The sequence below is a fragment of the Nomascus leucogenys genome, chromosome 9 (genome assembly GCF_006542625.1).
Source record: "Nomascus leucogenys isolate Asia chromosome 9, Asia_NLE_v1, whole genome shotgun sequence".
NCBI lineage: Eukaryota > Metazoa > Chordata > Mammalia > Primates > Hylobatidae > Nomascus > Nomascus leucogenys.
Genome location: NC_044389.1, coordinates 59,135,648 through 59,161,895, shown reverse-complemented (window position 1 = coordinate 59,161,895; position 26,248 = coordinate 59,135,648). Strand labels below are relative to the sequence as shown.

At 37.2% G+C, this 26,248-nt stretch overlaps 1 protein-coding gene across 1 annotated transcript in view; it reads left to right on the top strand.

Annotated features, from left to right (window-relative positions):
• Positions 1–25,321, top strand: part of CCDC158 (coiled-coil domain containing 158) — a 107,324-nt gene extending 82,003 nt beyond the window's left edge. Inside the window, exons 18-24 of the mRNA XM_030819017.1 lie at positions 3,944–4,089; positions 5,620–5,679; positions 6,695–6,754; positions 9,139–9,206; positions 12,090–12,248; positions 14,687–14,794; positions 25,115–25,321. Coding sequence (XP_030674877.1) covers positions 3,944–4,089; positions 5,620–5,679; positions 6,695–6,754; positions 9,139–9,206; positions 12,090–12,248; positions 14,687–14,794; positions 25,115–25,191 — 678 coding nt within the window. The 3' untranslated portion in view covers positions 25,192–25,321. The remainder of the gene's footprint in view (positions 1–3,943; positions 4,090–5,619; positions 5,680–6,694; positions 6,755–9,138; positions 9,207–12,089; positions 12,249–14,686; positions 14,795–25,114) is intronic.
• The last annotated feature ends 927 nt before the right edge of the window (positions 25,322–26,248 follow it).

The window sequence follows — 26,248 nt, the reverse complement described above, 5'->3', positions numbered from 1 at the left end:
CCTGCATGCGCAGTTCACAAGAGGGTTTGCACTCCTATGAGAATCTAATGCCACCCCTGATCTGACAGGAGGTGGAGCTCAGGCGGTAATGTGAGTGATGGGGAGCAGCTATAAATACAGATGAAGCTTCTCTCACTCTCCCGTCACTCACCTCCTGCTGTGTGGCCCCATTCCTCACAGACCATGGGCCGGTACCGGTGCAGGCTTTGGGGACCCTTGTTCTAAGGGTCAAAGGACTGGGGTAGGGGAGAGCAGGATCCTTTGTTGGGCTCTGCTAACTTCAGGAAGAGCATGTGTTTATTTCTTTACAAGCCTGATAAGAGTTATATGTAACTATATTTTAGAACTATTTCCTAGCTATTTTCTTCTTTTTTTTTTTCTTGAGATGGAGTTTTGTTTTTGCTGCCCAGGCTGGAGTGCCATGGCACGATCTCGGCTCACTGCAACCTCTGCCTCCCGGCTTCAAGCGATTCTCCTGCCTCAGCCTCCTAAGTAGCTGGGATTACAGATGTGCACTACCACATCCAGCTAATTGTTTGTATTTTCAGTAAAGACAGGGTTTCACCATGTTGGCCAGGCTGGTCTCGAACTCCTGACCTAGGTGATCTACCCACCTTGGCCTCCTAGAGTGCTAGGACTATAAGCATGAGCCACCACACCCAGCAGTGCTATTTTCTAATTTTAAAAAGTGTATTTTGCTCATTTTATAAATCAAGGTATATTTCCTATGAATTAACCAATGAAGTACTTAACGTGAATTAATAAAACCATTATAAGCTATACAAACATTAAAAAGAAAGATTGATAATTTTGACTAAATAAAACTTAAATCGGCCAGGCATGGTGGTTCACATGGGAGCACTTTGAGAGGCCGAGGCGGGCAGATTGCTTGAGCCCAGGAATTGGACACCAGCCTGGCCAACATGGCAAAACCCCATATCTCCAAAAAATACAAAAAAAAATAAATAAATAGCCGAGTGTGGTGGCGTGCACCTATAGTCCCAGCTACTCAGGAGACCGAGGCAGAATGATCAATTGAGCCTGAGAGGTCAAGGCGGCAGTGATCCGTGATCGCATCACTCCACTCCAGTTTGGGTGAAAGAATGAGACTCTGTCTCAGAGAAAAAAAAAAGACATTTCTATTGTTGTAGTGAATACCCAAAAATACAAGGTATAGGACACAGAAGAGGAAGCTTATTAAGAACTTCTGGAAAAGACATAAGGATTCTCAGTTGACTGCTTGCTCAGTCTCAGTCGGCATTATTGTGTGGTAACCAAAAAAGTTTCAACGATAGCATCCAGATCAAGCAAGGGAGACAGTTCTCTGCTCTGCTCAGACTTTTCCTGAGTACATTTAGCTTGAGGTGTGTGTTGGGAAGTAAGGAGGGGGTGTTTGAGTGTAGGATAAAATAAGTATCATTTTTACAGGGTTATGTTATGCTTGTTTCTTGTGACCCTAGGTGTTAGAACTGTGACCAGGGTTGGAAGGTGTATGGGTATGGAGGGAAGCTTTTCTTTAAAAGATTTGAAGCTATACAAAAATTAAACTGCCTTCCTTGATCTTTGGTGATCAAGCAAAGGCCAGATAAGCATACTACTGGAATGCCATAGAGAGAATTCTTCATCACTTCTGATATGGGAGTTGGACTAGAACCAAATGATTTTCAGGACGCCTCCAGCCTTGATATTTTTGTGATTTTATACCCGAGCAAAGTATGGGTTATATGTAATGGAATATATAAAGACAATGATGATCAAATCAAGTCCTTGCCTCTGTGGAGCTTACATTTTCATTGGAGGAGCAACACACATAGAAGTTTGAAAGGTAAGTATTGAGATAAAGTCAATAAAAGAATGTCATAGGACTGATTATAATTAATTTCTAAGTGAATGCTAAATTGAATGCTTTTTTTTTTTTTTTTTCTGAGATGGAGTCTCACTCTGTCCACCAGGCTGGAGTGCAATGGCACAATCTCAGCTCACTGCAAGCTCCGCCTCCCTGGTTCATGCCATTCTCCTGCCTCAGCCTCCCAAGTAGCTGGGACTACAGGCGCCCGCCACCCTGCCCGGCTAATTTTTTGTATTTTTAGTAGAGACGGGGTTTCACCATGTTAGCCAGGATGGTCTCAATCTCCTGACCTCGTGATCCGCCCGCCTCGGCCTCCCAAAGTGCTGGGATTACAGGTGTGAGACACTGTGCCCTGCCAATTGAATGCTTTTTCAAACCTCATGTCAGCCAGCACAGTGGCTCAGGCTTGTAATCCCAGCACTCTGGGAAACCAAGATGCGTGAATCGCCTGAGTCCAGGAGTTTGAGCTCATCCAGGGCAACATGGCAAAACTCCATTCTACAAAAAAGTTAGCTGGTCATGGTGGTGCATGCCTGTAGTCCTCAGCTACTGGGGGTGCTGAGACAGGAGGATTGCTTGAGCCTGGGAGATGGAAGTTGCAGTAAACTGAGATCATGTCACTGCACTTCAGCCTAGGTGACAGAGTGGGACTCTGTCTCAAAAAACAAAACAAAACAAAACAAAAACCTTATGTATTGTAAAGCATCAGTCACTCTCAAAGAACCTAGGTGCCACAATGACAGGGGAGAACAACATATTTATATATGTTTATGGGTTTTACATTGCTCACTTATAATAAATGTCAATGGCTCAAAAATTTTAACAATAATTGCCAAAGCTTATTTGATAAACTTTCTGGTGGGCAGAAGATGGGAAGATAAGAAGTCCAGGTTATAACTAAGGTGAGTGAATATTGCCATAGGATAAGGTTTTCTTTATCAACTTTATGAGGTTTTATTCTATACTGGGTATTATGCATATTAGGTTGAGGGCAAGAACAAAACCAGTGTTTGGTAAAATTGGATCATCTTTTTAGAGATAAATGTTTTTATTCACAATTGACAGAGTGATTCACATCCTTATATTTTTAAGCAAATGAAGTCAAATTTAATAATTGAGTGGAGTCTAATTTATGAAACTTTAGACTGACTCATCATGACAATTCCAGGTAAGATAGCCATCAGTAAACTGGAAAGGCATACTTAGCACACATTCAGTTAGTCAGAACTCTTCATATCTTCAGCTGGATATTATATTGATTTATTAGTGGAGTTGAGAAGAGGAGAATATGAGGATTATATTATGCTAGTAACATCAGCTCTTCATTGGCATAAACCCTAGAAAATTAAAGCCCAATGAATAAAAAATCTGCAGTGTTCATCCCTCAGCAGCCAATCTGTGTGACAGGTGTAACTTTTCAGTGGGATGGACTCCTTCAGCTAGAATAGCTCAAGGATAGCCTGAGTCTACCTGCTCACTAGTGCACTCTGATCATTTGGTTTCCCCTCTTGATGTGCCTTTATTGAAAATGTCTGTATTCCTTATTATATTAGAAATATTTATTGGGGTGCACTATCAATCTGAAAATCTCATATTATTCTTAAACATCAACTAACACAGTTTGAAAATATTGGATATTTCTTTCCTCATCAGTAAAATGTGGGGAGTAGATTAACTCACCTCTAAAGAGCTCCTTAATTCTCAAGTTCTGTTGCTTTATCAAATTAGTTTAGCTTTAAACAAAGTATTGAAAGTTATTTTGTCCAGGTGTACTTGAAAATATTTAATGACATAGTAAGGATGTTCATACTACATTGTTAAAATTTTAAAACAAAAGTAGTTTAAAAATAAATGTAAGTAGTTTGGCCCCATATGTGTAAATGTGTCCATGCACATATAAATTAGATATAGTACTCTATTGATTATTTCCTGGTTATTATTGATTATCTCTGTGTAATAAGCTTGTGGGTCATTTTTTTGTTTTCCCCTTCTTGCTTTTCCATAATTTCTGTTTAACAGTTGCATTATTTTTGTGATAGGAAATAGCATAGAAATCTGAAAAAATAAGTGTCTTTGTAAATTGTTTTAACTCAGCACTCTACAAAAGCTAACACACTGAAGGAAGATCCAACAAGAGACCTGAAACAGCTTCTCCAAGAGTTGAGAAGTGTGATCAATGAGGAGCCAGCTGTGTCTCTGAGCAAGACAAAGGAAGATGGAAGAACGTCTCTGGGAGCCTTGTATGTGGCTGTGTAAGGCTGTGTGCACCCAGAATGGGAAAGCTCATCTCTTGAATGGTTTGCCATTGAGTTATTCACATGTTACTCTCTGGGAGGGTGAGGTTTAAATAACTTTAAAAGGTATCTGAAGTTACTACCACAGAAAACAATATGAAAATGGAGGAGTTAAGCAAATGTAAAACAACTTGACATTAAGAGAAAACAATCATTCTATTCAGAAAATAGCCAGTGCAAGGTGTCACCCAAAGTTATGTTTGTAAATTTTAATTCTCAAAATATTTTATATCCATAATCTTATTGATTGAGACAAGGCAGAACAGGGTTTATTTATCCCATTTTGTAAATGAGAAAAACACATCTCAGAAGGTCGATGTGTCTGCAGCCACAAGTTCAATGGTGGAGATAAAACTAGAACCTTGAGAGCTATATACTCTCCAAGTAGGAGATAATAGGAAATACTTCGTTTTCTCTGTATTCATGCCAATGGCTTGATTTGATTATATCATATTAGTAAAAGATTAGATCCAAAAAGAATTCAGCCAGTTCACCAGCCCTTCTTTGCATATAGCTACAGACATCAATGAGAGTCTCCTATTCTTTCAGAGAGTGGGTTTTACTTTTTTGTGTTATCATTTAGTTTAGCTTATCTTAAAGCATTTTAATATGGTATATATATTTTAATGTTATAATAGCCCATTATTGTAATATTCATTTTCTGATTATATGACAAATACCTAAAAGTAATACTTCCTGAAATAATACCTATATATAAATAATCTCCAGTTTCTTATGATGTCCAATTCGTATATATTTACCTGAGGTAGCAAAATATTAGCTGAGTTTATTTAATTGTTAATTATTAGTAATAATAGTAAAACATTAGTAACAGTCCAGTTACCTTAGCATAACATTACATTATCTGAAGCACATAATGTCAGAACTGTCCCACTAGCCACTCCAACGAACATTTTCATTTTCAGAGCACTTTCATTTTTGTCATAACTATAATATGCCTTCCAAACTAGGGCAGTATTATTACACTTATTTGACAGATTTGTAAACTTAGGCATAGATTGACATGCCTCCTCCTATGAAGGAGAGGAAAAGCCAGAAGTAAAAGTTACAGACCCTTGCTCTGAGCACTGATCATTCTGAGGGATTACCAGGACTTCCCTGATCAGCTTCCACCACTCCAGCCACTAATGATGGGCTTGGACGCTATTGGACTGTATTGAACATGAATATATTTGGTCTCTACCTTTAGAGAGTTTATGTTAATTTGCTATAATCCTATAAATGACCTTGTCACTAAAGCCTAAACTCAGGGTAAAGCTTTTAAGAATTCATGGGAGGAAAGCATTTCTCTGTCGATGAACTCCAGAGCCCTTTGCAAAATTTGCTTGGAGGCCTAAAATCTACAGCTGTCACTAAAAGAAAAATTGAATATATGTAAGCAATTGATTAGTCTGAAAAAGACATGGATGAAATTGTGCTTTATATGATTAACTGAGAGTTATATTTTCTATACAGAGAGGATAGGGTAAGAGATTGCATTACTGAATCCAACCTGAGATCAGACATGTGCCATAGGTAAGAAGAATCTGAGATTCTGAATCAAATTAATTTTCCAATTATTTTATATGTGGCCTTGTAATTTGAGAAGTCTGTTTGGACATAAGTTTACATGACACTTAATGGGCATATTGGGTTCATTGTTTAACTGACTTTAAGAAGGATTTCAGTGAAATGTACTGAAGTAATTTAGTTTCTAGAAATCAACTCAATAGACATTTTTTCTTTAAAATTTGCTGATGTTTATCCATATGAAGCTATTAATATGGTACGCCATACCAAAAATGGAAGACTTTTTCTACATTTACACGTCTTTACAATGGCTTACATAACTTTTGAGAAAAGGATGGTTCAAAAGGAAACTGTAAAAACTTCAATTTAGGACTATAAGCACCTTACTGAAAACCATCCTATTTTCATCAATAATTGAATAGCTGAATTCTTAAATGAAAAATTTTAGAAGCACAAAGAAATGAAATCCATAACTCCAAATAAGACCATAATCAAAGACAGCTTTCAAAAATTGACTTTAGCCAAAAAAGAAAAAAGGCTAATGTTAATTCATTATTTATCATAGTTTAAGACACTATGGGTATTACTTGAAAATCTTCAGTAGCTCCTCACTGCCTACTGCATTAAGTACATGTCCCTCAGTCTGACATTGAAGAATCTCCCAGAGTGGTCACACGAATCTCCCTTGTGACCACTCTGCTTTCACTCCTGTATTATCCTCTAATCAAACCAGACTCCTCCTGATTCCCAAAAGTTCATTTATTTTTGTCTTCAAGCTTTGTCTCCATTCTGTTTCCTCCAATGCCCCATTCTCACTCTTTTGAATCCATATCTATCTAAAAGTAATGTTGAGAGAAGCAATTTTATCATTAAGTTAATGTTTATGATTTATTTATCCAGCCGTCAGATGATATCATTTCACCCTACATAAGAATACATTATTTTTCTCACAAACTTTTGTTATATTGGTAAGGAAACAACATTATTTAAACTGTGATTTCTCCCATCCCTCTACCAACAGAAGCAACAACTCGCTGAGGGACTCCACTGAAGGAAGCAAATCAAGTGAAACTCTTAGTAGGTAGGAAATAGCAGCCCCCATTTTCAGAATGTCCCTTTTACGACAGTTCATTATTAATTCAAAAGATCTTTAACTGTCTGTAATGTGGCATGCACTGCAGTAGACCCTTAGAATATAGTGAGCAAGACAGATATGGGCCCTGTCCTCAAGTTGCTTACAATCATGAGGTCTGTCTTTTGACGGACAACCTGGAAAAACTTATTTTTGTCTTTTCTGTTTTCATCACCTAAATAGACAGAGATATCTGAGCCCTCTGTATATATTAACAATTATGAATGTGAATTCTACTGTTAAGATCTAGTTAGAATAGGGGCTAATTCATTGCTGTATCTTCAGCACCAAGCATAATGACTGCCACCTAGTAGCCATTCAGTAAATATTTGTTTAGTGAATGGATTAAGATAGTATTATAAATATTTTCTTACTGTCTCTGCTACTTGATCAAAATACAGTGAATTTGAATCTTTCTAAACACAGTTGTCCCTTGGTATCCATGGGGGATTTGTTCTAGGACCCCTGCAGAGACTAAAATTTACAGATGCTCAAGTCCCTTATATAAAATGGCATAGTATTTGCATATGATCTACACACATCTTCCCATATTCTTTAAACCATCCCTAGATTACTTATAATACCTAATACAATGTAAATGCTATGTAAATAGTTGTTATATTGTATAGTTTAGGGAATAATGACAAGAAAAAAAGCCTGTACATGTTCAGTGCAGATGCAACCATCTTTTTTTTCCCCAAGTATTTTCAATTCACATTTGGTTGAATCTGTGATTGCAGAACCCACGGATGCAGACTAGCCAAGTGTAAATCTTTCTTGTAGCCTAAAAGAAATGATGTTTTTATTTCCTTCTCACCTGGGTATATGATACTACATCATACCTATTAATAACCACAACTATCAACTGCATATGTTTTATTCTTACTTATATTTTTATTCTTAATAAAAATTCTTATTTCCCAGTTGATTTAGACTTGTCTCATTAGTCTAATCTCATGTATGAGGCAAACATTATTTTCCCTTAGGAATGAAGACTCAGATTGCATAGCAACTTGTCAAAGTCATACTGCTTGGAAACAGTGGAGCTCAGATTTGAACTCAGGTTTAGCTGGCTCCTGAGCCCGTGTTTATGACCACTGCTTACTGCCTCTGGGTACCCACACTGAGCTACTGGGGATGGAGCCCAGTCCTAGGCATGGGACAAAGAGAAGCTACTTCCCTGAGATAATTAAAGCTCTGCAGTAGAGTTTCTTCATGACTAGAGAAATCTGCTTCCTTCAGCAATGAAAGTACTATAATACTTCTTTATTCTGAAATTATGAAAAATAACTTTTTCTTTATTATGAAAAATAACTATATGCTCCAAAAAATCATTGAGAAAACATGTTTTACATTTCAGTAACTGGGTTAATAAAATACAGCTAGATTCTCATATCTGCATATGCATTTAATCTGTTGTGACTAAGTGCGTATCAACTATCATGGAGCTTCTGGGGAACTCCACTGTACACTTGTGAGAGACTGAAAGTTATAAAACAAATAACAACCTAATATCATAATGAAAATAGTTTTGAGCTCACAAACCTCCTGAAAGAGAACCACTTTGAAATATTATGCTGCCATAATATTCTCATATTGGTACCCAACTCACAGAGAACTATGTAGTTTACTTCAACTTATATGTCTTATAGTTTTGTACACTGATACTATGAATGTTATGAGTTGTTGTTGTCATTGTCATTTATTTGTTTATTTGAGACAGAGTCTCTCTCTGTCGCCCAGGCTGGAGTGCAATGGCGTGATCTCGGCTCACTGCAAGCTCTGCCTCCTAGGTTCACGCCATTCTCCTGCCTCAGCCTCCTGAGTAGCTGGGACTACAGGTTCCCGCCACCTCGCCCGGCTAATTTTTTGTATTTTTAGTAGAGACGGGGTTTCACCATGTTGGCCAAATGGTCTCTATCTCTTGACCTCATGATCCACCTGCCTCAGCCTCCGAAAGTGCTGGGATTACAGGGGTGGAGCCACCACGCCCGGCCTAATTTCTTTATTTTTAAATGAATCATTAAGATTGCATCTCTTAGAATCCATGACCAGAGGATGTGGATTTTAGAGCTATTAGTATGCAAAAATGGATTTTCTAATGAAGATTTTATATTTTCATTCTGTAAAATGTTCATGGATTCTGAATACAAAAAGATAATGCAACTTTGAACCTACCTCTTAGAGTATTTTAGGACTTTAGGGTTATGATTGCCATCTTGAGGTTATATTTTAAGCCATCACATTTGCCTGTGTTCACTTGCTTCTATCTATGAATCTTAGTACTGTGTTTGTGAAATGGAATGCTTGCATTACCATTCTTATGCTTCCAGAGAGCCAGTCACATTACACGCAGGAGACATGGAAGATCTCTCTGGTTGCTTCACATTCACATCTGCAGGTGAGTTTCCAATGAAAGCACAGAAATAGGCCCTACAATGTCTCCCCATTTCCATGAGGGTAGAAGCCAAAGTCATTGCAGTATCTTCCAAGTCCTTTTTAACTCTCCAGCCTCATTTCCTGCTACTCCCTCTTTCATGCATTCTGTTTTATCCACTCTCAAATTGTTCCTTGAACATGTCAGGTAGCTTCCATGTTAGGGCTTTTATGCCCTGTTCCCTTATGTTGCTAAAACCTCAGCTCCTTTAAAGCCTTTGCCCAGGTGTCACTTTCCCAGTGGGACTTAATTGTCATCACTTCATTTAAAGATCACAACCAGCCGGGTGTGATGGCTCATGCCTGTTATTCCAGCACTTTGGGAGGCCAAGGTGAGTGGATTGCTTGAGCCTAGGAGTTCAAGACCAGTCTGGGCAACATGGCGAAACCCTGTCTCTAAAAGTAAATTAAAATAAAAATCACGATTTTCCCACACTTCCAGTGCTCCTTCTTCCTTTTATCAGTTACTCTTAGCATCTTCTCACATACTGTGTCACCCCTGTGAGACAAGAGCTGTGCAAGGGCAGATGTCTTTAGCCATTTGGTTCCTGGATATATCCCAGGTGCCTGGAGCCTTCCTGGCACATAGCAGGTGCTGAATAAATATTTATTGAATAGACAAAAGGAAAAGCAGAAGAATCAAGATGGACAGTTCTCCATAAAATTTCCAAAGAATTATAGATAAGATGATCCTGTTAAAAGAAAAAAAAGGCTCCAGAAAGAAGAGATTGAAAGTCAACACAATTTGTTGATAAGCAAAGTGGCATAACTCAGACTAGAAATGGAAGAGAAAGATTAAAAACATCACAGGGAAAAGCTTTAGAAAATGAAAAATAAAATAGTTGTGACTGAAATTATAGCCATGGAGAAAATTACACAAAAGGAATTTTTAAAAATAAGGATCAAAAATAATTATGCAGAATATGTTAGATTTGGAAGGCAAAGGCAAACCAACAGACACGTAATTGGTCTTCCTATGGAAGAGAACAAAATAGATGAGAAAGAATGAAACTGTGATGATGATTATTCAACAAAAATGTAGTTATAAATCTGGACTGTAAATTGTAAATAGAGAAAATTGAGGTAAGGTGAAAAGAGATGGGAGAAAGACACATTTTCATTGTTTTTCTTAGTGTCAATATACAGCCATGTGCTGCGTAATGTTTTGGTCAATGACCATGACATATACAACAGAGGTCCCATAAGATTATAATAGAGCTGAAAAATTCCTGATACCTAGTGATGTTGTAGCTATCATAATGTCATACCACAGTGTGTTACCTTTTCTATATTTGGGCATATTTAGATAGATAAATAAATACTTACCATTATGTTACAGTTGCCTACAGTATTCAGTACAGTAACATGCTCTACAGGTTTGTAGCCTAGAAGCAATAAGCTATACCATGTAGCCTGTATACCATCTAGGTTTGTGAAAGTATACTCTATGATGGTCGCACAATGACAAAATTGACTAACAACACAATTCTCAGAAAATATCCCCATTGTTAATTATAACTATATTTATAATCAAAATGTAATATTCTTAAATAAAATAATTGCAAATTCTTAATTTTTAAATAATCTTTGGCTTGGGGGAGATCTTTCAAGAACTAATATTTTGAAGAAAAGAACATTTATGTGAAGTTAATTCCTTCAGGTTTACTTCATTTATATGTTTTTTACTATTGTTTCAGTGATTACTCAGGACAGTAAAACATTTTTCTTTGCCTTATTATATTGATGTAAATGAATGCTTTTACCCTTTCTCATACATTGGCAGTACCTTAGAACATATTAACTGCATTCACTATCCTTCCAACTTTCATACAATTGTCATATATTTTAATTAAAAATATGAGTTATAAAAATATAAATACCACATTTAATTATTTGTATTGTTTTGTACAGTTAATATTCATTTAGATGTACCCACATATTTACACTTAACTTTCTGGTATCATTTTACTTATGCCTTTAAAGCTTCTTTTAATGTAAATCTGCTGGTGATAAATTCTCTCCATTTTTGTTTTTCTGAAATTGTGTTTATTTCATCCTAATTTTTGAAGAATATTTTTGCTGAGTATAGAATTCTAGATTGGCATTTTTTTCTTCACTTTGAAGATATCACTTTCCATTGTTTTCTAGCTTTCATTGTTTCTACTAAGAAGTCAGCTGTAAGTTTAATTATTGCTTATTTAAATACAGTCTGTCCCTTTTTTCCCCTTTTGCTTTAAGATTGTTTTTGTTTTTGATTGGTTTGTTTTAGCAGTTTTTATTCATTTGTGCAGTTATGTTTTTTTATGCATATAAGAAGAATTCACTTGGAGTTTGAAGTAATGCTGCTTGAATCTATGGAAGTCTATGCCTGATAAGCCCATTATCTGGACCCTATAGATCTATGTCATTATTTATATTTTTTTCCTCTTGATTTTCTGCCATATCATCTTGTCTCCTTATATGCCTGGTTATTTTTATTGTATGACATGTTATATATGAAAAGTTGTACAGATGATTTGATGCTATGAATGAGATTACCTTCCTCTAGAGAGCATTCATGCTTGCATTTGGTAGACAACCAAGGCATCCAGGTCAATTTAATCACATTAGAAAGAGGATTTGAAGCGAGACCTCAGGATCCCAAGGGCAGGTCTAGTTTCTGTTCACCCTTATTCCTAAGGTGTAACCCTTTTCAGTTCCAACCCCAAATCTTGGGTATTTAGAAGAATGTCCCCCCGTCCCTCCACCATTGGGAACATTTTCTCATGAAAGCTTGACTTTTTGAGAGGTGCAGTGTACTATTTTTAATTAATTCTGTCCTTTTACTTTTATTCTTCCAAACTTTTAGCAAGTCCATCTGTGAAAAACTCAGCTTCTCGTTTATTCAATTCTTCTCCTAAGAAGTCTCCAGTGCACTCACTCCTAACTAGTTCAGTTGAAGGTTCAATGGGTTCCACATCACAATACAGATCTGCCAAGCCTATTCATTCATCTGATTCAGCTAAAGGTAAGAAAGATCTGATATCATTGATGTGATTAATTGATTTCCTACACTGCTGAACTGTAAGTTCTTTTTGCTCAGAATTAAGATTTTGCATGCTGCTCTTATGTGTAAGCTCTAACTGATTCTGTGTAATTTAAACAGGTCTTATTTAAATAGAACAGCTACTGTGTACCATGCAAGCCTTAGTAAACGTACATAGATATTATATGTAAACATTATCTCTCTTTTTCTCTAAATGGATAATGAACATTTTTGCCTCTATTTTATTAAAAGATTTTGGATCCTCTTTTAAATGCTGTGAATTACTTTTCTTTCTTATTTACATTCTTTGAAATCATAGCTCTTCTTCAGTCTCTGCCTTGGTGAGTATAAGTGCATACCATACAAACTTTTCAAAATTTTCTCATTTTTAATATTTTAAGTTAGTTTGTTATTTGATAAGACAAATGAGAAAAAAAATGTTTGATTTAGAATAAATGCCTGGTAAATAAGTGAGAGTTAAATATTATGTGTTGAATGAACTTAAAATATTTCTCATCATGTATGACAGTGACAAAACAACCCCAGTGTCCTATGACATCATTCCCTTTTGTAAGAGATAAACTAGACAAAGTTGTATTATCATCAAGTTATTTCTTAGTCTTTTGAAATTCTATAGCTTACACATTTCTAGATCCTAAAAAATACCTAATCACATGTTAGTACATTTTTTACATCTTTTTTTCTGTACTTGTGTCCTCTTTCATCTCTTATGTTTCTAAGCTATTCATTTACTATCTTTTCCCATTTTAAGTGTGAAATTACTTTCCTGTTCTGTGGTGGGCAAGTGAGTGCAAACCTACCCACAAAGACTGAGGAAGCTGAGAGGCTGAAGAAAGAGACTGACAAATCCAATTTCTCAGAAAGAAACATTTAATAGGGACTTAAGAATGGAGCCATGTCTGTGTCTCTGCAGCAGTGAAACAAGGTGGTGGATCCTTGTACCACTATCCCCGCAGACCCAGGGCCTCTGTACCATAGGTAGAGGGTATACATGCCTCGGAAAGGATGAACAGGACAATTGCTTAAGGGTAGAATTTATGGCAGGTACTTGCTACCTACTGTACAAGGAAACTGGAAATCCTGGATGCCTTCCTGGAACTGGGATTAATCAGAAGTCAACTTGGCAGATTAGCATCCAAGATGGAGTTGCTTTGGCCTCCATGTTACCTTTTAAAGCTGTGGTTATTGCAGGAATAGAGCAATGCTGCTTGACACTTTATTATTAATTTTTGTTACATAATGGCATGGCATTTTCTTCTCACCCCCAACCCCCTGCTTATTGTCAGATACTCATCAAACCTATATTTTATATTATTTATGTTAAAAACTTCTAGCCGGGCACTGTGGCTCATGTCTGTAATCCCAACACTTGGGAAGGCTGAGGTGGGTGGATCACCTGAGGTCAGGAGTTCAAGACCAGCCTGACCAACATGAAGAAACCCCATCTCTATTAAAAATACAAAATTAGCCAGGTGTGGTGGCACATGCCTGTAATCCCAGCTACTCGGGAGGCTGAGGCAGGAGAATCGCTTGAACCTAGGAGGCAGAGGTTGCGATGAGCTGAGATCCCACGATTGCACTCCAGCCTGGGCAACAACTCTGTCTCAAAAAAAAAGAAACTCTCCAAGAAACTGTTTCTCGTTCTCTTAAACTGAAGTAATTCCTAGATAATTGCCTTGAATGCTGTAATGAAAGGGGTATTTTTTGATAGGAAAATTAACCATTAAAATATTATCAAATTTATACAGCTAGGCAGGGATTAAGATCAAAATTTAAAACTTCAGATTGTCAATTAAGTACTTTTAGAGGTTGACAAAACAGCATAGTGGTAAGAGAATAGCTTACATGCTCCTAGGCCTTCTTTAGTTGCCACTGCCACATTTGTTCTAGGTTCAGTGTGATCATGTTGGCATCCATGCCACCCTCTGCCATCATATAATACCATTCTCATTAGGTGACAGAACTAACGTGGGCACTGGCCTCACATACCTTGAAAATGGTGCAGTTTCTATATTAGATCATACTCCCTCAAACCCAAGTTAATGAAACTACTCAGGCTTGGTACGAAAAGCTGTCATTTATAATGCAGAATGCATCATTAAACTTGAAGTGTTCTTTTCACCCATCTTATTTAATATTACGTAGTTAAATAATGATACATCGGATTAGTTTGAACAAAATCAAATAGGCTAGCATTTCAATATTTAGATAAAACTCATCTTTCTCTTTTTTAAAATCATGTTTTAGAGTTTCCTTCAAGTGTTAAAGCTCTTTTAGAATTTGTCATGAAAAAAGTTCCCTTTATTTTAAAGAAAAATTGTTTAGCCTTTAATTCAAAGATTTCTAAAAGGAAACGTTGAATAGACTTTTAATATCACATCTAAGCAATTTTCTAATAGATTCACAGTCTCCACCAATAGAAACAACAGGAAAAACATGCAGGAAGCTTCAGAACAGACTAGAAAGCTTGCAAACTCTGGTAGAAGATTTACAGCTGAAGAACCAAGGTACAGTGTACGTTTTTGAAGAGATCTTCCTTGCTCATGAGAATGTTCACCTTCTTTTCAGATTAAGCCTCCTGTCTATAAACCTGCTGAAAGGGTATTGAATTAACAACTGTAAACTGAAGTCTAAATATAAGGGTCTTAACCATTAATAGCCCCTGGATTAATTGTGTGACCATGGGCAGGTCGCTGTTGCCCTGCTGTACTCTCTTATCTAATGGGGATGATAATCCTGCTGGTCATCCCTCAGGAGGAGTGGTTTTGAGGTTCTGAGTGGTTTTTCACATGGGACTTTCCCCACACACTGTTTTTCTTGTTGCTATTAAGTCTGTAGACAAGCATTTATATGATAATAGCCAAGAAAAGAGTATAGTCAATAGCAAGAAAGCAAAATAATGGTATTTATCCTTACACAGGATTTAAATTAGCATAGCACTATAAGACACTATGCCACCCAACGAATCACAAAATAAAAAGAATCCACTTCTAAAAATGCTAAAACTATTTGAATAAGAAACTGTTCTAATCTGCAGATGACCAGCAGCTTTTTGGGCTAAGTTCTAAGTACCATGAATATGGGGGAGCCCTCATGGTTCATGCTTTTATAACCCACCTTCATGAATCCAGGAGCTTTTATCAGAGAGAAATGAATTTTGAAGTACATTTGTTATTCCATCTTTTCTATCCCTAGAAAACAATAAATTGCTGGGTAAAGGAAAATACTTTTCTAAGAACGAATCTTCATAAAATAAACTTAATCTTATTAATAATAACAGTTGCTATTAACACTTAATTGAGCATTTCCCAACTGTGTGCCAGGCCTTGTACTCAGAACTTCACTTACGTTTTCTTCATGTGATTTTCACAACAACATTGGGAAATGGGTACTGTTATTACAGCATTTGAAAATGAGGAAACTGAAGATAAAAGAACAGTCAATAAATTCCAAGTCACAGTGAAGAGTAGATCAGGAACTTGGCCTCTGCAATTTCGGACTCCAAAATCCACATGTTTTTAATATAGTAAGGCTTTTGCAAGTTGTTGTTGAAGAAAATTCCAAGTGCCTGTGATAACCCCAGACCCCTATGTATATGAACATTAGGAAAAACATTTGGTTTTAAGTTTATTGTGAATTTGTGGGGTTTTAGCATTTTTTTAAAAATTTCAATAGTTTGGGGGGAACACGTGGTGTTTAGTTACAGGGAAAAGTTCTTTAGTGGTGATTTCTGAGATTTTGGTGCACCCATCATGCAAGCAGTATATGATGTATCTTTTATCCCTCACCCGCCGCCCACCCTTCCGCCCAAGTCCTCAAAGTCCATCGTATTATTCTTATGCCTTTGAGTCCTCATAGCTTAGCTCCCACGTATAATGAGAACATACAATGTTTGTTTTTCTTTTCCTGAGTTACTTCACTTAGAATAATGGTCTCCAACTCCATGCAGGTTGCTGCAAATGCCATTATTTTATTCCTTTTTATGGCTGAGTAGTATTACATGGTGTGTGTGTATATATATATATATATATAAAATGTAAATATATCATATATATATATATACACCATGTAAATATATATATATATACACACCATGTAAATATACATGGTATATATATGGGGGAAGGATGGGAGGTGGGTGAGGTGTGTGCATATATATATAATATAATAATACATATATATATACCATGTAATACTGTCTCTCTCTATATATATATAGATAGATATAATTTTCTTTATCCACTAGTTGGTTGATGAGCATTTAGGCTGGTTCCATATTTTTGCGATTGTGAATTTTGCTGCTATAAACATGCGTGTGCAAGTGTCTTTTACATGTAATGACTTCTTTTCCTCCAGTAGTGGGATTGCTGCATCAAATGGTAGTTCTACTTTTAGTTCTTTAAGAAATCTCTGTACTGCTTTCCATAGTTGTTGTATTAGTTTACAGTGTAAAAGTGTTCCCTTTCTACCACATCCACACCAACATCTGTTGGTCATATTTTTAACTTATGTCATATTTTTAAATTATGGCCATTCTTGCAGGAGTAAGGTAGTATCATACTGTTGTTTTGATTTGCATTTCCCTGATCATTAGTGATGTTGAGCATTTCTTCATATGTTTGTTGACCTCTTCTGTATCTTCTTTTGAGAATTGTCTATTCATGTCCTTAGCCCACTTTTTAATGGGATTGTTTGTTTTTTTCTTGCTGATTTGATTGAGTTCCTTGTAGATTCTGGATATTAGTCCTTTGTCAGATGCACAGTTTGCAAATATTTTCTTCCACTCAGTGGGTTGTCTGTTTACTCTGTTGCTTATTTCTTTTGCTATGCAGAAGCTTTTCAATTTAACTAGGTCCCGTCTATTTATCTTTGTGTTTGTTGCATTTGCTTTTGGGTTCTTGGTCATGAACGCTTGTCTAACCCAATGTCTACAACAGTTTTTCTGATGTTATCTTCTAGAATTTTTGTGGTTTCAGGTCTTAGATTTCAGTCTTTGACCCATCTTGAGTTGAAGTTTCATTCTTCTACATGCCACTTGCCAATTATTCCAGCACCATTTGTTAAATAGGGTGTCCTTTCCCCACTTTATGTTTTTGTTTGCATTGTCGAAGATCAGTTGGCTGTAAATATTTGGCTTTCTTCCTGGGTTCTCTATTCTGTTCCATTGGTCTATGTGCCTATTTTTATACCAGTACCATGCTGTTTTGGTGATGATAGCCTTGTAGTATAGTTTGAAGTCAGGTAATGTGATGCCTCCAGATTTGTTCTTTTGCATAGTTTGCTTTGGCTATGTGGGATCTTTTTTTTGGTCCTTATGAATTTTAGGAATGTTTTTTCCAGTTCTGTGAAGAATGATGATGGTATTTTGATGGGAATTGCATTGAATTTGTAGATTGCTTTTGGCAGTATGATCATTTCCACAATACTGATTCTACCCATCCATGAGCATGAAATGTGTTTCCATTTGTGTGTGTTGTCTATGATTTCCTTCAGCAGCATTTGTAGTTTTTCCTGTAGCGGTTGTTCATCTACTTGGTTAGATATATTCCCAAGTATTTTATTTTTCTTGCAGCTGTTATAAAAGGGGCTGGGTTCTTGAATTGATACTAAGCTTGGTCATTGTTGGTGTATAGCAATGCTACTGATTTGTGTACATTGATTTTGTATCCTGAAACTTTACTGAATTCATTTATCAGATCTAGGAGCTTTGTGGATGAGTCTTTAAGGTTTTCTAGACATAGGATCATATCATCAGCAAACAGCAATAGTTTGACTTCCTCTTCACCCATTTGGATGCCCTTTATTTCTTTCTCTTGTCTGACTTCTCTGACTAGGACTCCCAGTACAATGTTGAATAGCAGTGGTGAAAGTGGGCATCCTTGTTTTGTATAAGTTCTCTCAGAGAATGCTTTTAATTTTTCCCCTTTCAGTATAATGTTGGCTATGAGTTTGTCATCAATGGTTTTGGTTACCTTGAGGTGTGTCCCATCTGTGCTAATTTTGCCGAGGGTTTTCATTATAAAGGGATGCTGGATTTTGTCAAATGCTTTTTCTGCATTTTTTGAGATGATTATATGGTTATTGTTTTCAATTCTGTTTGTGTGATGTATCACATTTGTCGACTTGAGTAGGTTAAACCATCCCTGCATCCCTGGTATGAAACCTACTTGATCATGGTGTATTATCTTTTTGATATGGTGTTGGATTCAGTTAGCTAATATTTTATTGTGGATTTTTGCATCTATGTTCATCATGGATATATATATACATACATATATATATATTTTTTTTTTTTTTCCAATACGGAGTCTTACTCTGTCATCCAGGCTGGAGTGCAGTGGCATGATCTCGGCTCACTGAAACCTCCACCTATCGGGTTCAAGTGATTCTCCTGCCTCAGCCTCCTGAGCAGCTGGGATTACAGGCACATGCCACCACGCCTGGCTAATTTTTTTTTTTTTTTTTGAGATGGAGTCTTGCTCTGTTGCCCAGGCTAGAGTGCAGTGGCACGATCTCAGCTCACTGCCAGCTCTGCCTCCCTGGTTCATGCCATTCTCCTGCCTCAGCCTCCCAAGTAGCTGGGACTACAGGCACCTGCCACCATGCCCAGCTAATTTTTTGTATTTTTAATAGAGATGGGGTTTCACTGTGTTAGCCAGGATGGTCTTGATCTCCTGACCTTGTGATACACCCACCCCAGCCTCCCAAAGTGCTGGGATTACAGGCATAAGCCACCACGCCTGGCCACTCCCAGCTAATTTTTGTGTTCTTAGTAGAGATGGGGTTTCACCATGTTGGCCAGGCTGGTCTCAAACTCTTGACCTCATGATCTGCCCACCTTGGCCTCCCAAAGTGCTGGGATTGTAGGCGTGAGCCACTGCACCTGGCATCATCATGGATATTGGTCTGTAGTTTTCTTTTTTTGTTATGTCCTTTCCTGGTTTTAGTATTAGGGTGATACTGACTTCATAGAATATGTGGATTTTTGCATCTATGTTCATCATGGATATTGCTCTGTAGTTTTCTTTTTTTGTTATGTCCTTTCCTGCTTTTAGTATAAGGGTGATACTGACTTCATAGAATGATTTAAGGAAGATTCCCTATTTCTCTAAGTTTGAAACAGTTTCAGTAAGATGGGTACCAATTCTTTTTTAATGCCTGATAGAATTCAGCTGTGAATCCATCTGGTCTTGGACTTCTTTTTGTTGGCATTTTTTAAATTACTGTTTCAATCTCACTACTTGTTATTAGTCTCTTCAGAGTTTCTATTTTTTTTTCCTGGCTTAATCAGGAGGGTTGTATATCTCCAGGAATTTTCCATCTCTAGATTCCCTAGTTCGTGCACATAAAGGTGTTCATAGTAGCCCTAAATGATCTTTTGTATTTCTGTGGTATAAGTTGTAAAATCTCTCATTTCATTTCTAATTGAGCTTATTTGGATCTTCTATCTTCCTTTCTTGGCTAATCTCACTAATGGTCCAATAATTTTATCTTTTTAAAGAACAAGATTTTTGTTTCATTTGTCTTTTGTATTGTTTTTTATTTGTTTATTTCAATTTCATTTAATTCTGCTCTGATCTTTGTTATTTCTTTTCTTCCGCTGGATTTGGGTTTGGTTTGTTCTTGTTTCTCTGGTTCCTTGAGGTGTGACCTTTGAGTGTCTATTTGTGCTCTTTCAGACTTTTTTATGTAGGCATTTAAGGCTATGAACTTTCCTTTTAGCACCACTTTTGCTGTATCCTAGGGGGTTTGATAAATTGTGTCACTAGTTTCATTCAGTTCAAAGAATTTTTAAATTTTCATCTTGATTTCATTATTGATCCAAAGATGATTCCAGAGTAGATTATTCAATTTCCATGTATTTATATAGTTTTGAGGGTTCCTTTTGGAGTTAATTTCCAGTTTTATTCCACTGTGGTCTGAGAGAGTACTTGATATCATTTTGATTTTCTTAAATTTATTGAGACTTGTTTTGTGGCCTATCATTTGGTTTACCTTGGAGAATGTTCCATGGGCTAATGAAAAGAATGTGTATTCTGCAGTTGTTGGGTAGAATGTTCTGTAAATATCTGTTAAGTCTGTTTGTTCTAGAGTATAGTTTAAGTTCATTGCATTGTTTAGGTGCATTGTTTTTTGTTGTTGTTGTTGTTGACTTTCTGTCTTGATGACCTGTCTACTGCTATCAGTGGAATATTGAAGTCCTCCACTGTTATTGTATTAGCATCTTTTGCATTTCTTTTTATTTATTTATTTATTTATTTTGAGACGGAGTCTCGCTCTGTCGCCCAGGCTGGAGTGCAGTGGCGCAATCTCGGCTCACTGCAAGCTCCGCCTCCCGGGTTCACGCCATTCTCCTGCCTCAGCCTCCCAAGTAGCTGGGACTACAGGCACCCGCCACCATGCCCGGCTAATTTTTTGTATTTTTAGTAGAGATGGGGTTTCACCGTGTTAGCCAGGATGGTCTCGATCTCCTGACCTCGTGATCCACCCACCTCGGCCTCCCAAAGTGCTGGGATTACAGGCGTGAGCCACTGCGCCCGGCCTTATCTTTTGCATTTCTTAGGTCTAGTAGTAATCATTTTATAAATTTGGGAGCTCCAGTGTTAAGTGCATATATATTTAGAATTGTGATATTTTACTGTTGGACTGATCCTTTATCACTATATAATATCCCTCTTTGTCTTTCTGAACTATTGCTGCTTTAAAGTATGTTTTGTCTGATATAAGACTAGCTACCCCTGTTTGTTTGTGGTATCCATTTACATGGAATATCTTTTTCCATCCCTTTACCTTAAGTTTATGTGAGTCCTTGTGCATTAGGTGAGACTCTTGAAGACAGCAGATACTTGGTTGGTGGATTTTTATCCTTTCTGCCATCCTGTATCTTTTAAGTGGAAGATTTAGGCCATTTACAGTCAATGTTAGTATTGAGATATGAGGTACTGTTTTGTTCATCCTACTAGTTGGTGCCTGAATACCTTGGGGTTTTTTTTTTCATTGTGCTATTGTTTTATAGGCCCTATGAGATTTATGCTTTAAGATGGTTCAATTTTCGTGTGTTTTGAGGTTTTATTTCAAGATTTAGAATTCCTTTTAGCATTTCTTAGTGATGGTTTGATGGTTTGGTACTGGTAAATTCTCTCAGCATTTTTTTTTATTTTTTTTTTGTCTGCAAAAGACTTTATCTGTCCTTCATTCATGAAGCTTAGTTTTGCTGGATACAAAATTCTTGGCTGGCAATTATTTTGTTTGAGGAGGCTAAAAATATGACCACAATTCCTTCTGGCTTGTAGGGTTTCTGCTGAGAAATCTCCTGTTAATCTGATAGGTTTTCCTTTATAGGTTACCTGATACTTTTGCCTTGCAGCTCTTAAGATTCTTTCCATCATTTTGACATTAGATAACCTGATGACTGTGTGCCTAGGTGGAGATCTTTTTGCAGTGAATTTCACAAGTATTCTTTGAGCTTCTTGTATTTGAATGTCTAGATCACTAGTGAGTCTAGGGAAATTTTCCTCAATTGTTCCCTTAAATAAGTTTTCTAGACTTTTAGATTCATCTTCTTCCTTATGAACACCAATTATTCTTTGGTTTGGCCATTTAACGTAATCCCTTCTTGGAGGCTTTGTTCAATTTTATTAAATTCTTTTTTCTTTGTCTTTGTCTGATTGGGCTAATTTGAAAGCCTTGTCTTCGAGTTTTGAAGGTCTCTCTTCTACTTGTTATAGTCTATTGTTGACACTTTCCAGTGCATTTTGTATTTCTATAAGTGTGTCTTTCATTTCCAGAAATTGTGATTGTTTTTCTTTATATCTATTTCTCTGGAGAATTTTTCATCCATATTCTGTATTGTTTCTTAAATTTCTTTAAGTTGGTTTTTACCTTTCTCTGGTATCTCCATGAGTAGCTTAATCAACCTTCTGAATTCTTCATCTGGCAATTCAGAGATTTCTTCTTGGTTTGACTGCATTGCTGGCAAGCTAGTATGGCCTTTTGGGGATGTTATCAAACCTTGTTTTGTCATATTTCCAGAATTGCTTTTCTGATTACTTCTGATTTGGGTAAACTATTTCAGTGGAAAAGCCCAGAACTCAAGGTTCAGATTCTTTTGTCCCACAGGATGACCCCTTGATGTGGTGTCCTCCCCCTCCCCCAAGGGATGGGCCTTCCTGAGAGCTGGACTTCAATGATCATTATTGTTCTTGCACATCTAGCCACTCAATAGGGCTACCAGGCTCAGGGCTGGTGCTGGGAAATTTCTGCAAAGAGTCCTGTGATGTGATTCATCTTCAGGTCTCCCAGCTGTGGATACCAGCACCTCCTCTGCTAGAGGACATAGGGGGAGTAAAGTACACTCTGTGAGAGTCCTTGGTTATAGATATGTTTAGTGTCCTGGCTTTATCAAATATTGATTATGCCAGCAGTGATATTTTCACATAGACAGACTCAGGACCTCTGGTTAGCCAGAATGTTGCAGGCAGTGGAATTAGCTGCTGTTCTCTCCTTCCTTGGTACAGGGTTATTCTATCATTTCTATCATGAGTTACTGTAATGTCCTGAGTTGGTTGGCTTCAAGCCAGGGGGTGGCACTTTCAAGACAGCACAAGCTATGATAGTAGACAGGGGAATATAAGCTTGCCCTAAGTTGGCCAGAGTAAGTATTTGGGTTTGTCAGGTGATATGCGGGGCCATCAAGCTCTCAATAGTTTGTGTGTTTTGTGATCAGCTACCAGGGCAGGGAAAAAAATGCCATCGGGTTGGGGCAGAGTTAGGTGGGTCTGAGCTCAGACTCTCTTTGTGTGGGGCCTGCCATGGCCACTGTGGGGTACGCAGGGTGGTTCTTGGGCCAGTGGAGTTATGTTTATGTTCCAGAGGTGATTTTGGCTGCCTCTGTTGCCAAGGAAGTTGGGAAAAGCCTGTGTGATAGGCCTCACCTAGCTCCCATACAGTTGGCAAGGCCAATCTTGCTCCCACTATGCCCTGCTAACAGCGCCAGTGTCTCCAGGCAGCCAGTGCAGGGCGGTGGTTGGGGGTGGTGGGCAGATCAGACCTTGCCCGTGCTAGAAACTTCACTACTGAGAAAGCAAGTATGGCTTTCAGGTCTCACCTGCCCCTTCCTGTCTGCCCACACTGTCAGCAGTGGCTTCTGTGCTTCTTTCTGTAGCATTTCCCATTCACCACCCAGATTCTGCTCAAAAGAGTTTGTGCCCAGTTGAAATTATTGCAGAGTTCAGTTGGAAGCTTCTTTCACCCTGTGACCATTCCCAAATTCTGCCAGCCACCTTTCCCGAGGGCCCCTGTGAAATATAGTCAGGGATGGCTTCCCTGGGCTCGAGCTGGAGAATGGGAGTGCCTCCAAGGCTCTTCCCCGCTGCTCCTTCTACTTTTATATTTTGTGCTAAATTTGTTCCAGCTCTAGGTAAGGTTAAATCCTTCTCCCGTAATCTGGATTTTCAGGTTTCCCAATGGGGTATTTGTTGAGAGGCAGGATTTCCCCCTCCACACTTTGGGAACTCACAATTTTTTACCTATCTCGTGGAATTTGCAGTGGCATGCCGCTTTTTTCAAAGGATCTGTAAATTCTTTTGGTTTTCCCAGTATGTTCCTGCAGTGGCTTTTGGAGCAAAAGTCAACAGTGTGAGTCTCCACACGTTGCTCTGTCCATCCAAGTTGGAGCTGCACGTTAGCCCTGTCTCCTATCTGCCATCTTCCTCTCCACATCTATTGTGAGTTTTTTGAAGGAAGATGCATTATCTTATTGATCCTATTTTTACTCACACCATGACATATGTTTCTGAATTTATCTGATGTATGCCACCAAATAATAATCCACATGGAAGACATATTTATTTATAAAATAAAAAGACCTTTTTGCTGAATGCAGTGTCTGGATGGGACGCCTCTTGAAAATTCTAAAACAAATATTTTTAGGGGGAATTCTGGGAAGCCTGTCAAAACTTGAAGCGCATTTACGCTTTGACCCAGAAATTTCACTTCTAGCAATTTATTCTATAAGAAATGATTGTACAAATGCACAGAAGTGTTTATACAAAAGTATTATAGCAAGAAAGAAAGAAAGAAAAGGATGTTTAGAAAGAAAAGGATGTAACCTTTTTTAGTCTGTTTACTAAATTCTAATACATTGGTATAATGAAATATTAGTAAATACTATGCAGTTACAACAAAACATAAGCTGAACTAGAAAATTATTGATGTTTTGTTATATGAGAAAAGAAGCTACAGAACAGTCTATGCCATATGTTTTCATTTGTGTAAAGAATAAAACATGCACATTCATGTATATGTGCAGATATTCACCAAATTGCTTATGGTAATGACTTCTTGGGCAGAGGCAGATTCCAGCAGATTGAGGGAGCAGAGACAAAGACTGACCTTCATCTATCTTTGTGTCCTTCTGAGGTGTTTGAATTATTTACAGTTAGTATTACTTTTACGATTATCATGCCCATTTAAAACAACTGAGGCTGGGCACAGTGGCTTATGTCTGTAATCCTGACACTTTGGGAGACTGAGGCAGGAGGATTGCTTGAGGCCAGGAGTCTGAGACCACCCTGGGCAACATAGAGAGACCCTGTCTCTACAAAATATATAAGTAAATAAAACACCTGAAGCACTAAAGATTTACCCGTAGCTCTCTTCCATTAACACCAACCTTTTCAAAAATATGCTACATCACAATTTTTAAGAATGTCTTGAGCTCAGAACATGTCTATTCTATACTATCAAGCTAATCTTTTAAGTAGCACACAGTAGAATTAAAGCCTGAGTAGATTTTGTTATTCTGACTGTTTTATCAACATTTTCAGCAATGTCTTCAATGATCAGAAATCAAGAAAAGAGGATACAGAAAGTAAAAGACCAGGAAAAAATGTTACTAAAATGACTCGTTGCTTGCCTATTCTTTACAGAGGAATGAGGCCCAATTAACTGTGGTGTTACTTGTAATTAGTGCCCTGTGTATTTTTTCTTTTTATGTGAAAATTTAATAAAAGATACCCATCTTGTAAACTCAATTTTGAAATAAACTATTCTTGAATCCCTCACAGTAAAACTTCAAACATCTACTAGCTAGTATTCATACATTATAACAATTAATACCTATAAAGTATTCATACATAATGAGGTATTATAATTACAAGGTAATTATAAGATATAATTTGTGCTTATTCTAATATATTGGAATAATTGTGTTTTTTTATTGTTGTTACTGGTCCCAAGACAATAGAATCTATTTTATTTCATTTTATTCTACTTAAATTTTAATTTAATTTAAATGTTTTGTTCAATCTAATTTAGCTTTAAAAAAAATCTGGGGGAAGAACTACTTTCACATGAAAGTGAAAGATGTGGTGTAATACCAAGGACAGAGGACAAACTTCAGCATACTAACAGGGACTCATTTTGTGACTACGAACTCACTGTTCTGTCAATATCAGTGAGGGTAATCAGACAACCAAACATCAGGGCCCCCAGTCAAAACTTTTACAAAAGTTTCCCTTTTTTGCATATTAATAATAGTAAAGAAAGAAAATGATTTTGTTACTCTTTAGCAAGTTGGTAACTTCTAGATTATATCTATTCAGTCTGCTTTAATTAAATTTTAATAAATTAGGGGGTTTATATGTGAACCAAATAAAATGAGAGAAGAACAGATACAAAAATATATCAGTTGTGTCAAAACATCAGGGACAATGTGGCAGATGGCTAGCTGTCCAAAATAAATCTTATGTTTCTGTTGTATAACCTGGAATTGTCACTGAGAAACAGCTGCCCAGCAAGAGTCTCTATTTCCCAATCCTGCCTCCCCTTGTATATGGGTGTGGCCTGAGGGTTCTCATTAACAGAATGTGGACAGAGCAATATGTGGCACTTTTAGGTCAAAGTGTTAACATGCATGAGTGTTGTTCCTACCTTTATTTCCCCCTCCATGGGCTGGGTGC